Source organism: Acanthochromis polyacanthus, chromosome 9 (assembly GCF_021347895.1).
Source record: "Acanthochromis polyacanthus isolate Apoly-LR-REF ecotype Palm Island chromosome 9, KAUST_Apoly_ChrSc, whole genome shotgun sequence".
Classification (NCBI taxonomy): Eukaryota; Metazoa; Chordata; class Actinopteri; family Pomacentridae; genus Acanthochromis; species Acanthochromis polyacanthus.
The window spans coordinates 27,306,211-27,321,718 of record NC_067121.1 but is presented as its reverse complement, the minus strand read 5'-3'; the positions used below and the strand labels follow the sequence as shown (position 1 = coordinate 27,321,718).

The window sequence follows — 15,508 nt, the reverse complement described above, 5'->3', positions numbered from 1 at the left end:
GTACTTCCTGACACTCCCATCTGCAATGAGACTGACAACTTCAGAGTCATCAGAAAACTTGCTGGTGACCGTTGGATGAACTGTATGTGAAGACTGCAGTGTCCCAGGGTGAAGAGGAAGGGAGCCAGAACTGTTCCCTGCAGTGCTCCTGTACTGCAGACAACCATGTTGGATTGACAGGTCCTGTAGCCTCACATACTGTGTGTGGTTGGTGAGGTGGTCTATAATCCAAGCTGTGAGGTGGTAGTCCACCCCCATGTGCTGCAGTTTGTCCCTCAGAAGTCTGGACTGAATTGTACTGAAGCACTTGAGAAGTACTCCCAGCTTTCTCCGGGTGAGTGAAAGATCTGTTGAGGAGGTAGACGACAGCGTCATCCACCTCAATGCCAGGTTGATAGGCGAACTGTAAGGGGTCCATTGATGGACTCATCAGGGGGCGGAGATGGACAAGGACCAGCCTCGCCAAAGTATTCATCAGTCGTGGTGTCAGATCTACCAGCCTGTACCTGTAACTGTTGAAGTCCATGGAATAAGATGTCTACAGCACTGGTACCAGACATAATGTTTTCCACAGCTGTGATTCTCTCCCCAGGTTCAGGCTCATGTTGAGCATGTGTCCAAATATCCTGCAAAGCTGGTCTGACCAGAACTTAAGAAGCCTGGAGCTGATAACATCAGGAACTGCTGACTTTCTCACCTTGATCTTTCACTGTTGTTTCCTCACCTGGTCTGTGGGAACGGACAGGCTGGGGCAGGGGGCTGGGTGTGAGAAGTAGAGGTGGGGATGAGGGGAAGGGCATGTGTCAGAAGGTTCAATCAGGGTCTGGGTTGGCTGTGAGCTAGGTGTTGTAGTTGTAGTTAGTTAGATGTGGGTGGGGTGTGGCTGGGACAGACCACAGGGGTAACAGGGGGGAGGGGCAGATGACTAATCTATTGAAGAAAGGTTCAAGTTATTTGCTAATTCCTTGTCTCCCCCACACTGGGGGTGGGTTCTTTGTTGCCAGAAATAGTCTCCAGGCCTCTCCACTGACATTGTTTCTGGCCTGGCAGCTGCTCCTCCAGTCTCCTCCTGAAACTTTTCTTCCCTTAACCTCCACCTCAGCTTCCTCTGTGGCAACCTTCAGCTCCTCTTTGTTTCCTGACTGAAAGGCAACTCTATCGTTATGTGCCAGGGTAACAATGGTTTGGTTGTTCGAAGAAACATCACACAGTCCTGGTGGATATGGCATTTTCCACAAAAAGGTTGAGGTAATCTGTGGTTTCCCAGCTGGTGAAACGAGTTACCGAACTCGTGTTTGATCTGCAGGAGTTCCTCTCTCAGTATTTAAGAAGAGACTAAAAACCCAGGCCCTTCACTGAAAAGCTTTGCACTTGACAGACGGCAAAAGAAAAATGTCTTTGGACACCACGGTCCTATTATCACACTTTAACCTGTTTATGTGCTTATCCGGGTTGTTTCGTCCCTGACTAGATCCTTGCTTGTGTTGTATCTACTCTCAGATGTCCGTCGCCTTTTGGATACAGGGTCTGCCAAATAAAATTGTAGAATTGAAGATTTTTAATCATAATACATGAGGACAGGTTTTTGATGTGTGAAGTGTCCAAGAGAACTTTCATAAGATTGTTTTCAGAAGCCTCAATGCATCGTTTCACCCACTCGGAAAGACATGGTGCTAGGCCAGAGAGATTGCATGAAGTTTTGATGTCAACATGACATACAGCTCCTAAAATAACACTGGAATCTGGAAATTAAGATACAGTTGTGGGCCTGTGGTGCATGTTGGGCAGGGTAAATAATTTTACTCAACTTTATACATTCTGTGACAGCGTGTAGTTGTTCTAGAGGTCTAGAGGTCCCTCACTGACTCATTTTTTTCCTCAAGTGTGCAGAATAATTTTAAAAAGTTGGTCAGAAAAACCTCTACCATTGCACTTCTAGTTATAAAGCCTTATCAGAAACACAATATTTCTTGTTGGTTGAAAGCATTCTAAATATATGAGATGGAGGTTGTCTCCAGCTGATGACAAGCTTTACGGTTCCAGCCACATGGAGGCAGTGTACAAGAAGGGCAAAAACAGACTTTATGTCCTGTGAAGGTTTAAGGTCTTTTAACATCAGCAGGCATTTTCTCTGTAATTTTACCAGACTGTGGTGGCCAGTGCTTTGTTCTTGGGTTTGTGTGTTGGTGGGAGAAGGCCTCACTCCAGAACAGAAACCCGGCTGAAAAGCTGTCAAAGGGCAACTCCACAACCGGTGTTGACCTGGAATCACTCCAACTGGCAGGCTTGTGTGAGAATGGCCACAGCAAACTGAACTCTATTATGAGCAATGCTTCTCACCCAACTACACAATGGTTAGTGTTTAGGCAGAGCACCTTCATCCACAGCCTCATCCCCACTCAGAGCAGCAGGGAAGTCCATCCATACCAGCTGCAGTCAGGCGTTTCAATTCATTTACATTTTGACATAATGATTTATAAGCTGTGCATATGTTTTATTTTGGCCTTTTTTGGCTTTCTTAGATAGGTACAGTGTAGAGGCAGACAGGAAAGTAGGGAGAAGAGTGGGGGGAAGACATGCAGTAAAGTGTGGCCGTGATCTGGAATTGAATCCAGGCTGCTGCATCGGGGACTAGCCCCTGTTCATGGGTCGCCCACTCAACAAGTTGAGTTGTGCATATGTTTTAACTTCTTTTTTTCTGATAAATATTATTTTTCCCTATAATATTAATTACATTTCCCTTGGGATTAATAAAGTATCTATCTGTCTGTCTGTCTGTCTGTCTGTCTGTAGTATGTCTACGGCCATACTGATGACTATAGTGTTGGTGTTCTGTCAGGTTTGTGGGTTGTCTACGTGTTAACACGGTGCTGTAACAAATACATGTCCTGTAAAGGATCAATAAAGTATTACTGTATTATTCTAACATAATTCAGTAAGTGTCTTATAAGTGTCTAAGTGTTCATTTTTTCTTTCGGCCATGCTGTTACACATTCACGGCCGGCAGGTAGCGGTGTGGCCCAGGCTGGTCACAGTTTGAGCGGTCAGACTGCAGAAGAAGAAGAAGACCGTCGCAGCGCGGTGAAAAGCGGATCGCTCCCTCTCTCCTTTCTCATTCGACCTACAGCTCCACGCAGCAGCCGTTTGATATCAGTCGGGGAGAAGGTAATTTATCGATTTTATTGTTGTGCTCTTTCACGATGTGTTTTGTATTAGTACTACATTTCCAGCTGCATCTATAATCCAAACGTTTAAATGCCACGTTTACTTTCGGTGTGGAATTTTTTTTTTAATGAAAACGACGGTCTGACTAGATTTATTTGCACAATAAATGCATGAGGCCGAGCAAAAATGATTTTCAGTTGGTCGATGTTCACAAAAATATGTTGTAAAATTGAATTTAATGTTTATTTACCCGGTTTTGCTCGTTAACTGGACTACTTATATAACCCAGAGAGCATGCTGTGTTGCCGCGTCTCCTGCTAATGTCTAAGTCGGTCACCGAAACAAAGTGAGGAGCAGCTTGGTGCTACAAAATGGCGCTGAGAGAAAAAACGCTAGCATGCTAATCTGTTAAGTGAACGACACCACGTTTGCTGGCCTCAGGCCTACTTACATCCGGGGTTGATAATTCGTAGTAGTACTAGCAAATATTAGTTTTGTTTTCTTTAACTGCAGTGATATTTAATGCACTGCTTATCTGGTCAGGAGACTTTTGGCTAAATAAGCAGATGATTATGTGATTTCACGCTGCTGGCCCGTTAACCTACTTTTCGCGCTAACTGTTTTCTGCGTGTCTTTAAAAGGAGGCCGCAGTTTTATGTGCTTATATAGACTTAAACGTTGGCCTTTTGTGATTGGTGTTTTCTAGCAACTCGTAAGATGTCGGACGAGGGGAAATTGTTCATCGGGGGTCTCAGCTTCGAGACCAACGAGGATTCTTTGGCGGCGGCCTTCGGAAAATACGGAACCATCGAAAAGGGTAAAATCTCCCGAAGCCTCGTCGCTCAACGGCATCCGTTGTGCGCATTTTTAAAACGGAATTGAGTCGATTTTGAGTGTTTGGCACGGCATATGAGTAAATCCTGCTTTCCCTCCATTAGTGGACGTGATCAGAGACAAAGAGACGGGAAGATCTCGCGCTTCGTGAAATATGATAATGCTGAAGACGCTAAAGATGCACTGGACGCCATGAACGGCAAGGTAAACGCACTACTTATGATACTTTAATAAAATATATTTATTGATGCATGCATATTAAGTGTTTTATTTTTTTCAAATTCTATTTCTAAGCGACCGTGCTTGTCTTTGTGTTGCAGACCCTCGATGGTCGGGCCATCCGGGTGGATGAAGCAGGAAAAGGTGGACGATCCAGGGGAGGGTTCAGCTCACAGCAGCGAGGGGGACGATTCGGCAGCTCCAGAGGGCGAGGTGGTCGCGGTTACTCAAGAGGTGAGCATAGGCTCCCTCTATTTATAAATTTAAATTCTGTTATTCAGTTGACTCCTTTGACTTACCTGTAACCTTGTGTTTGCAGGAGGTGGCTACAACGGCGGCGATAGAAACTATGGAGACCGGAGCTATGACAGAAGCTATGGAGGTGGCGAGAGAAGCTATGGAGGTGGAGAGAGAAGGCTATGGCGGCGGAGACAGGGGCTATGGAGGTGGAGGATACAGGAGTGGTGGTGGTGGTGGAGGAGGATGCCCTCGCTACCAAGAAAGGTAAGTAGCTGTGAGTTTACAGGCATTAATTCAATGTAAGATTTGAGGTATTGCAGTGCTATAGTCAGAATTTTTTTGTTTGTCAAATTGCTAGGGCATACGACCGCACTGGATACGACAGCTATGGTAAGCATCAATGACATGCATTTTCACAGTCTATGTAGGCTTATGTTGGGGCTGTCTTATTTTATTTTTTTCCCAAAATCTAAAATGACATGTTAAAAGTGCATTTAGACACTGATTTGTACTGTTAAGTTATTGTAATATACCTCACATTGTTGTATTCCGTGAGTAATGAAATATGTATTTCAGGCATATTGTTGGCAAGATGAGATTTATACACACCTCATCACACAAGGCATCTTCAGACAATGAAATTAAGAGTCTTTTTACAGCCCCAACATATGAACACTTGTACCATGTATGCCCCTCTGTTTTGTACCTGAGCCCAAGTTGATGCCTCTTTATGTACGGTTGCCAAATTTTGCTAGCCCACACCCACTGTGATAAAGAGGCTGGCAAGCCATTTGAAACACTTTAGCAAATGCTGAATGTCGCTTATTCTAATGTTGCTCATATCTCAGCTGATGGAGCCCCTTTTGCAGAGAAACTGAGGGAGGGTATTTAGACTGTCTGGTGGGTTGGGGGGTGTTGTGAAACTCCAGTGTTGGAACTTTCAGTGTCTTTACCTCTGTGCGCACTTCTTATCCTCAGCTGGGCACGAGTAAACATCTCCCTGATTCAAGATCATCACTTGGCTGGCTGTATTTCAAAGATGCGCTCCTCAAGAAAAATGTCCACGTGTTATTGCTGACCTTAGTTTTGTAGTTCTGTTGTAGTAGTTCAGCATCTTAAAAAAAAAAAAAATTGTAGCCATGAGTTTTGGTCATTCCTTAACAAGCCATGTTGCAAATTACAGGTCAAGATTCTTACCTTGCTTATCGGGCATCTTTAATCCCTCAAAAAAGTCATTTAACTAAAAAGGCATCTGTGTGATCTGATTAGTACTGTAAAGTCCCAATTTGGGGTCAAACAACGGCTCTCTCCACATGGCTTTTCGTTGAACAGCCACTACCGCCGCTGTAGACTTTTTTGTCCAGCACGTTAAAAATTTCCTGATTTTGATTCCTTTTCTTCAGTTTTTTTTTTTTTTTTTTTGTTTTTTATATTGAAGTATCTGATGGGCTTGTTTTGGTGTTTTTGTTACCGTTATTATCCTCTCAGTTTATGACTGACCTACCTCCTGCCAGGTTTTATACTGACTGAGGAAAGAGATCCATTTACTCTTAAACAGACTTTTTGGGGGGGATTTATGCTAAATTCCTTTTTACTCTAAAAAACCCTTAGTTTACCGGAGGCTCCTGTATTTTTCAATTTCCCCAATAGAGTGAATTCCTTTCAGACTGGTGAACTACACATCCGAAGTGGGCCGGCTGTTCATGAAGTTGCAAAATTGCATCATGCTACAGTCTGTCCAAGGTTCTTCTGTGCTCTGCTCAACAATTTGCATTTTCAATGTGCTGTAAAATGGACTAATCTTGTTTAAAGTGATCGAAAATGTAACTACGTTTCCCCAAAGTAATATCTCAACGGGAACAGTTTTGTACTTTATGTTCTTTGTATGATCAACATTTTTTTTCTTTGTCAGTTTGGCTTCATGGAGCCTATTAAACAGACTGTGGAAAATAATCTTGATTCCTTTTGCCTTTCAAAATGACCGCATGGGGGAGTTTAGTAGAGAGCTGAGGGCTTATGTTAATGTAATGCTGCGTATGAACAAAGTCACCTGCTCAAAGCACTGAAATTAAACATGGATGTCTCTGGAGGGCGATTGTAAATTGGCAGTTTAGGTATCCAGTAATCTGGATGAGTAGAGGGGAAGGCTGTAACTGGGTGTATTTTAAAGTTCTCATCATTTGACAAGCTGCCTGTTTTAAGATTTCCAAACTTGGATATTGGCTCAGCGAATTCTTTAAATTTTTCAAAGCCATCCATTAGCCAAATGAAACTTCAGTGTATTGAGATCAAACCTCTAGTGAGGTTTGAATGAGCCCCAAAAGTGGCACATTGGAAATGCTGGGAAAACATCAGCTGGTGTCTGGTCATGTTAATGCTTCATTACGTTCAAGAGGTCAGCTACTTCAAAAACCTACAAGTCCTTGGAGAGTGAAGTGTTGCGCCTACCAACAAGTGCTCATCAGAGAGGAAAGCTGCTCTCTTGCCTAGGTCATATGTGGAGAAAGTAGGCCAGTGCACGTGAGGTAAAAATCTCCTTTTGCTTTGCTCACATCCTTCAAACTCAGTTCTCATTGTTTCCATGAATACCTTCAAGTTAGTCGCTGTGTTTAGTCCTCTGCTTCAGAAGTCGCCTACAACCATGCCAAGGCCTCTTCCCCAATTCTGATTCTTAAAAGTCCATTAAGGGGGAAAAAGTTTCTATGAAGCTCTTCTGGATTGTAGTGCTCCACACCCCGAGTCCACCAAAAACAAGCATTGGCCTCTTAAAAGTCACGGGTAGCATTGTGGCTCAGTCCACTTGTGTTCACTGCTTTAGTCTTCAATTCGCCTCAGTAATGTCCCACAGCAGTCCTAATTGATGTGTAAGGTGTCCTAGACTGCATTCAGTTTCTCTTTGTACCCTTACACATGAATAAGTGGTGAGTTTCAGACCTCATTTATAGTGTTGCATGCAGATTATTGTGATTTGCTGAGACAAACATGAATTGCCGGGCTTAATCCATCTCTTTATCTTTTTCTTTAGAGTGAACTGACGGTTGGAGGCTTCACTTGATGGCCGAGCCACTGAAGTAGCCGGGATGAGATGGAAGTGACAAATGCAGATGCTGCATCAGGTAAGTCTTTGACACATTAATGGAATATGAAACACTTCAGCTTTTGTTCTTTGTGACGGAGTCCAAATTTTCCTGGCTGTTTACAATCTTTCTTGTTTCAGGTCCAACATGCAGCAGCAGTCAGGCAGCTGTTTGCAGTATCTACATGAAGGAACCTACCAACTAAAAGTTGAAGGCCTTTGAGACGTTTGCTGGCCTGAGAAGCACATTTTCCAAATGTTACGGCGGCTTTGCAAAGTCCTTGATATCCAGCTTAAGTGGAAAATATCGGACAGATGGGACAGCAGAACTGTGAATGTTTTATTACCGTCCAGTCTGATTTGCGCCTGTTCTCATCAATTGGAACTGACTTAATTTAAATACAAAAGACAAACTACTGTTGCCATTTTCATTTTTGTATTGCAACTTCAAAAATAAAATTGCAAACAAGCACTGAGACTGACTCATTCCCTGTGGCTGCTAATTGCATGATTTTGTGACTTGGGGTATTAAAATGAGCATTACATTAATCACTATTTGGATAAAGTTTTGTTAAGGTTTTGAATCATTCAGCCACTTGCACCAGATAATATAAAACCTGATGCCAAATCTACATTAATTCAACAGGAACAGAACAACCAGATTGAACATATGTTGCCCTCCTCATTTAAAGACATCAGAATAAGTATATATATTATTTTAATAACCTGAGGTTAGTGTTTTCTAATCAAAAAGCAGTAAAACAAGTACATGTGTTGCTGCAGTCAAGGCTATTAAATTACAAAACACCAATTTACTGCAGGGAAGTATTCCATGTTTTACTTAAATTAAGAGTTACTTGAAAGCGACTGATAAAAGGAGGCTCTTCCCTGTCTCTGTAGAAGCTGAGAATCGGGCTTCTGTGCTCTTGTCCCACATGAGCGCTCAGCAAAGACGTTTTTACAAAAGCAGTGTTCAAAACAACTAATGGAGGCTGGCCCGAACATTGAGTCACATAAAACGCTCCACTTGAGCTGGAAATGTATTAATCCAAATACTAATGAACTGTTTTGTTTTTATGCTTTTAGCCACGATGATAGAACGTGTAACTAGCTCTGGTTTTGTCACTTGGACACAAAAGTTGAAGTCTGGTACTTCATTTTGTTGTACATAAGTCAACTGTAGGATGGACCCTATCAGTGTATTTTTTGTTTTTATAAAAGAATTTCTGCTGCTTCTGGGGTCAAAAAGGTCAAGATTGCAAACCAGGAGTCTCATACAGACTTGGACATGATTGGCCCGTCAGAAGAGGTTATGAAGGCATCTAGAGATAAACAGGTTTCCTCCTGTCTGCAGCCTCAGCGCTTTTTTTTTTCTCTAAACCACAACCTTGTATGAAGATGTGATGAGCTGTGATGGTTATATCCACCTAGTTGGATGCACTGAATGTCAGAAATGGGGCGACATAGATGTTCACTTGTCTTGGTATCATTACTTCTAATCATTAGATGCCTCTGTTTATTGAGGGTTTTTTGCATGAGTAAGTATTTGAATGTTGCAACAGTTCTTTTCTTTTTAACTGGTTTAACTTATTTCAAGGAACCATTAACCCTCCTGTTTGTTCTCATTTACAGGCAACAAAAAAATATTGTTTCCTTGTCTGAAAAAAATCCAAAAAAATCAGTCAAAAATTCCCCCAATTTCTGAAAATTTTGCAAAACCTTCGGAAGGAAATTCCAATAATTCCTTTAAAAATACCTTAAAAGCTTGATTTTAAAAAGAATTCCCCTAAATTTGACAAGAAAAAAAATCCTAAAAATATCTGAAGTGATTACATGTGTATCTGTAAACTTCTGTTCTTTAGAACATTTATATAAAAATCAACCAAATTCGCTGGATTTCGGTTGATTTTTTTGTTGACTGTTCTTAAAGAAACATTTAATATTTTTTTCCACCAAAAAAAAATGTTTCAAAATTTCCCCAAAAAGTTGAAAATGTGGACATCAGAAGTTTCACTGTGAAAATATATATTCTTTTCCACATTTTCAAACTTTTAAACTGGGTCAAATTTGACTCGCAGGACAACACGAGGGTCTAAACTGTGACTAGAAAGCAAGAACTGCATTTGTAGTGGTGCAGAAGAATCAAATAGGACACTCACTTAACACTACTCAAAACACAGCATAGTTTCTAACAACAGAACACGATCCCCTCCAACAGCGAAACTCAGCCTCAGTGACAAAAAGAACCACATTAAACCAGGATGAGGTTACAGAAAAAAAAGATACTTTAATATTGAACATTTACAAGCTGAACCGAGTGACGGCTGTGGAAGGTGGAGGAGCTCAGGATGCCGTTCCTCTACCGCTGATCACACGTACCACAAGAAGCCAAAGCGCTTGTGCAAAAGCTCCTCCGGGGCTTGAGGTTGAAGAGTTCCTGTGACAGAGGAGTAACCCAGCGGTCTGTGTGGAAGACCGCTCTCACCGACCTGCAGGTTAAAGTCAAACACAGCTTGTATCAGTGCAGCTCTTCAGCGGAACTGCATGTCGTTAACCTTGCCAGCAAGTTGATTTCTCGCGATATTTGTGAAGTTCACAAATCTCTCCAAGAAGCATCTTGTACCGCTCCCGCCTTTCACTGTTCGGACAGAGACAATTGGCACGGGCCAATCACGCAGCAGTATTCGTGGTGGGGGCGGGATATCCGGGTGCACTCTCGACGGACAGCACTCTAGACCATAGATATATACAAACACTAGATGGCTCATGAGCGCTGTCAGCCTATGGGGAGCAACGGTCGCCACATGCGGCCATCTTGGGACGGGCTGCCCGATTCACTCATAACATTAAAGTCAATGGAGCATGGATTTTAAAATCACTGTGATTGCTAATTTTCAATCGATTTACAACAGCTTGGTTTGTTATAAACGTCAGAGATGTACTTGTTTACTGCTTACATAAGAATAATTAAAACCATTGATTCATATAATAATGAACCAGATATCATCTTTTTTTCAGCATAAATGGATTAAATGTAATTTATTATTTAGCATTGGCACTTCTTTATTACTATAAGCTTTCTAATGCACAGATAAAAACAAAGTTCCACCAAAATCAATGACAACAAACAGATGTTGTCTTTTCCTTTTCATGAACCTGGTGCCTACATAACCCACAATGCATTTCGGGCTGCAGGCTAACTAATCCAGGCATAGATGTATACAAACAATAAGTCTAAGGTCTCAATCAAAGTTCTTAACAAGCAAATAAATACAACCACAACACAAAGAAAGTAATTTCCCTAAAGATTAGGTTCTCAAAAAACGTTGGTCTCAGGAAAACCTAATAATTGAAAATCAGATTGTGAGTAACACCATCTTCAATGTGAGTAGCCAGGCAGAAAGACACACAACTATGCCGCATTTTTCAAAACAAAAAGCTTGCGATTTCGGAATTGAGCCTGAATCATAGCCACGTTAATAAGGTTTGTAATAAACTAAACCGTTTGTAAATCAATCAAGAATTGAGCGAGTTATGAGTGTTAAAGTGAGGAAATCATCCACCTTACCATTGACTACAGTACAGTGCGCCAGAGCAGTCCCCTGTCCTAAGATGGCCGCCCAAGTGACGACGCCGCCGACTCCGTCTTGAGACATCTAGTGTTTGTATATATCTATGCTCTAGACGACACCAAGCGCCAGTAGATCAAAACAACATGGCACATGGAGGACAACGATTGTGTAGATGCTGCTATTAAGTCAGTTTTAGCCGAATCTCGTATCGCTTCTTTGAAGGAAGAACACGAGAGGCACTTTGCGCATTTCTGGATGGTAAAGATGTTTGTGCTTTTTTTACCTACGGGTTTTGGTAAGAGTTTAATCTACCAATTGGCTCCGCTCGTTGTGAAGATCCTGCGATTGGCTAAAAACAACCTGTCAGAGGGCGGGACATACTGTTGCATTGTCCAATCCGTGCCCTCTTTCCTCCGAACGGATTTACATGGAGCGGTCCCAGATTGATATTGTGGAGTACTATCAAGTACTACACAATTATTAATCTGGCTATTGCCAGGGTTAGCATTGTCGTACTACTATTTCAAATGTTGGGCAGCTTCAGGTATAACAATTGTAATGTACAATAATGGCCAAAAGTAAATAATTAAAAATAATACCATTTTTCAGATTTATAACATTAGGCTGAATCCTGTTTTTAAATTATTTGCCAGTGATCATTAGGAAAATAAAACGTATTCCACAACGTATAGCGTGTGTTCTGCTAATAAAGCTTCCGGATGATTGTTTTACATGACATCGGTCAGACGACACGAACAACTGACAAGCAGATAAGACGATGCTGAATAAAGCTCACTGCTGTGTCCTGGGCACGAGGAGCACATGTGGACAGAATTACATCGATTTATTGTTTTGCAACTTGGGAACTACACAGCATTTCAAATTAACCTGGATTGTGGCCATTGTCCACATCATCTCAGGAGGAGCTTTATCCAGGCCTGCTAGACTTTACAAGATACTTTTTATGTTTATTAGATACAATATAGCATATGATGTGCTTTACATATAAGAAGCAGTAGTTTTTTCCCAGCGATTTGTGTGCATTTGAAAGCAGTGGATTGTATGTCTGTATCTGCCAGTGGTTCCACGATAAAAGCAGGAATAATATTGTGCTAGTTTGTGCTACAGAATAGACTTGACCGTCTCTGCCATTAGATTGAAAGTATGTGTGCAATATACTGTCATAACACGGGTATTGCCATGAGCAGTTAGCCTAAATGAGTTGAAAAATACACTGCTGTTCAAAAGTTTGGGTCATCAGGCAATTTCATGCTTTACATGAAAACTCACACTTTATTCATGTGCCAACATAATTTCACCACGGTTTTCTGATCATCAATTAGCCTTTCAGCACCGTTAGCTAACACAATGTAGCATTAGAGCACAGCAGTGATGGTTGCTGGAAATATTCCTCTGTGCCCCTACGGAGATATTCTATTAAAATTTCCAGCTAGAATAGTCATTTACCACATGAACAATGTCCTATACTATCTTCAGAGAAGAAAGCTTTATTTAAAAATGAATACATTTCTAAGTGGACCCAAACTGCTGAACAGTAGTGTAGATGCATATACTATAGATACTGGCAAAATCCAACACCAGACATCCGTATGTACAGGGTGTCCAAAAAATATGGACATCAATTCGCAGGCCAATAATTTTGGCAATTCTTGTTGAAATAACCTCAAATTTCACAGAATGTATAGAAATAGATCAAGATTTTATATTTAATGTTGTATTTTTGTTTGGTTTTCAGGTTGAGCCATGCCGTTCACTCCCAAACCGAAGTCATTTGCATCTTGGAATATGCTCGCACACAGTCACCCAAGACTGTTGCAGCATGTCTTCAATGCCAAATCCGGACAAACTTCACCAACTGGCAAAGACATTTGGACTTGGTATAAATAAATATTGTTCTTCCATCACTCTTGTTTTATTGGATTGTTAAAAAGTTCCCGTTTTTTGGTGTCACCCTGTACTTTCACGTAATTTTGTTCCCACATTAAAATAAACTGAGAAAACTCAACTTTGTTACAAATTTTAAAAAAATCTAAATTCTAAAATATTCCATATTAGAATTTAGGTGGATCATCAACAGTAAGGCCGTAGAAGAACACTTCAAATATTTTTTCAGAAATATTTTTTCAGTTTTGACTTCTTTACCTTCCAACCTGGAACATCCTTCATGAGGATCGCCTCCTCTTCTAGGTTTTCCCTCAGCATACGTAAGGTTCTGGCAAAAACACAGAAAGTCCAGCTGATACACAAATAGCTGATGTATGACTGTAAACATCAGATTTTTAAAATCAGAGCAGCATGTGTGTGAGAGAGTCTTTCCTGTCACCTTCGGTCATGTTCTGCTGCAGTAGAGGCATCAGAGCTATCCTGGCTTCCAGCTCCTCGATCTGCAAACGCCTGAGACACAACAAACACCAGCTTTACCTTAACTGTGGATATTACATGCAGTTTGGCTGTAAGGAAACCCCAATGAGATTACATTTTCTTACCTCCTCTCTCTGTTCCATTTAAAAGTCTCCAGTAACCAAACACCATGATGCCAATGCCAATGCCGAACATACTATATCCTGTTGATGAAAGAATCATTCCGGTGTTAGAGCACCACTGTATTTTACTGCACACGATGTGCAGTAAAATACAAACTGACCAAGACGCAGGAACCAGCATAATATTTCACCTTAAGAAATATAAACTGTATTTCCATTCATTTTTTTTTTAAATTGTGGACACATACTATGTTTTTTCTTACAGCAATCATCAACAGTAGCAGCTGTGTAAATCTCTGACTTCATAACCATGTAGCATTCTGATAGCAGAAACTGCTGTCCAGAAGTATCCAGATGTTTGTACAGACCTACCACAGCACTCTGTCGATATTTAGTGGAGCTTGAACTGATCTACTGCTAAGCTGAAACTGGCTCATGCCAAATCTTTCTCTTTTTAAATGACAAAAACCTAATTCAGAAAAAAGATACTTTGGATAATTCAAAAATGCTATCACCACATTGTCCAGCAGAATGACTCACTCTCCACTGTTTACAATACTGTGTGCAGAACATGTAGCAGAGTATGTATGACAGCTGAGCAATCATGGTGCAGAGTCAAGTAGTGTTTTTACTGTAAAGTCCTGACTAGGTTGTGCTGTAAAGCTTGCAAACAATGGCCTAATCCTTTTCAATATAACTTTTATATACTATGTGTAAATGTTAAGAGAATACTGGTCAATGTATAGATAGAATTTTTACTCCCTAAAAATCTGCATTGCCATTGGCCCACAAATCCTGTAGCAGTTGGCTTTAACATTTGGTCAACTCTTTAGTGTTTCTATCTAGTGGCACAGAACCTAATAGGTTACAGATTGACATGTTCAACCAGTTCGAGGTAGGGAAGTTTAATTCACTGCTGTTAACGTTTGGACACCCACTCAGAATAATGTAGCAACATTATGTTTTCAGCTAGTTAGCAATTAGCTATCACTGGTGTCAATAACAATTCGCACCATAATGTTGCTTAGACACTAAGATATTCTTGCAGTATAGTGTTAAGAGACACAAGCATTACTACTCTAAATGACAAGCATAAATGTACGAGCTTCCAACGACAGCAGCATTTTAATTTCAGCTTCGGTCTACTATGTTGACCGTTAGCATTAGCAGCAGGTTAGTCGGTAGCAAATGTCACCTAAAACTGTCCGTACTAATGAACTGACTCTGAGTCTGTATATCTAGCTAGGTGAGTATGTCGTGCATGTACCCGAAAGTCCTCGTTTCGGTAAATTTCTCTTATAATCGAAGGCAGCATAGCCTCCCGGAGGAGGCATGTCCTGCTTCACCTTGGACCCCGCCATCTTCCTCCAGCTCCTCTCCACAACACGCCGGTGACGTCACAGAGGATATTCTTCTTCTCTTACGCCGAAAAGCTGCAGCAGCGCAGCAACGCCCCCACGTGTCCGTAAGAAAAGGTGGCTTGCAAATGACGTCACATCCGCCTCACAATGTAATTTTTAGACAGAGTTTTAGACAATTAATGTGAATTTCCAATTGTCCACAAAGTAATAACACAACCTTTCTCTGATTTTCATGTACGTGCATGAAGGCAGGGCTGCTTGTACGATCATTAGAGGGTGATAGGGGTCTTGTGTGGTTAATTTTTTTTTTGCATTTCTTGTGTTTTTCATGTTACAGTTTCACTGAAGAACTGCCAGTTTGTTTCTAGATGTATGCTTTATGCTTCATTTTTGCTTATCAAAAATTTCAGGAGCCTCTTGTGACTTCTTGCTTGCATTGAATTTAATTTCCTTAACTCCTCTTTGACTTTGGGCCGACACATTGGAGGAGTCTCTGGCTTTGGAAGGACACTCTTGATACCCTTTGATAACCTCCCT

The 15,508-nt window shown here is 41.2% G+C and overlaps 2 protein-coding genes and 1 long non-coding RNA gene across 3 annotated transcripts; 2 read left to right on the top strand and 1 right to left on the bottom strand.

Annotated features, from left to right (window-relative positions):
• Positions 1–3,022: 3,022 nt before the first annotated feature.
• On the top strand, positions 3,023–5,646 carry cirbpa (cold inducible RNA binding protein a). Its single transcript, XM_022197591.2, is given in 9 exon segments — positions 3,023–3,165; positions 3,872–3,982; positions 4,104–4,139; positions 4,142–4,203; positions 4,320–4,452; positions 4,538–4,632; positions 4,634–4,722; positions 4,817–4,848; positions 5,437–5,646. Coding segments are annotated over 8 exon segments (561 nt in total). The 5' UTR covers positions 3,023–3,165; positions 3,872–3,882; the 3' UTR covers positions 5,451–5,646.
• Positions 5,647–5,938: 292 nt separating this feature from the next.
• LOC127535382 (uncharacterized) lies at positions 5,939–8,000 on the top strand. Its single transcript, XR_007944218.1, has 2 exons — positions 5,939–7,574; positions 7,676–8,000. It is a non-coding gene; the product is annotated as an uncharacterized LOC127535382 (long non-coding RNA).
• A 1,801-nt stretch (positions 8,001–9,801) lies between these two features.
• Positions 9,802–15,029, bottom strand: ndufa13 (NADH:ubiquinone oxidoreductase subunit A13). Its single transcript, XM_022197589.2, is given in 7 exon segments — positions 9,802–10,023; positions 13,270–13,339; positions 13,451–13,466; positions 13,469–13,521; positions 13,614–13,638; positions 13,641–13,691; positions 14,878–15,029. Coding segments are annotated over 7 exon segments (429 nt in total). The 5' UTR covers positions 14,972–15,029; the 3' UTR covers positions 9,802–9,903.
• Between the last annotated feature and the right edge of the window lie 479 nt (positions 15,030–15,508).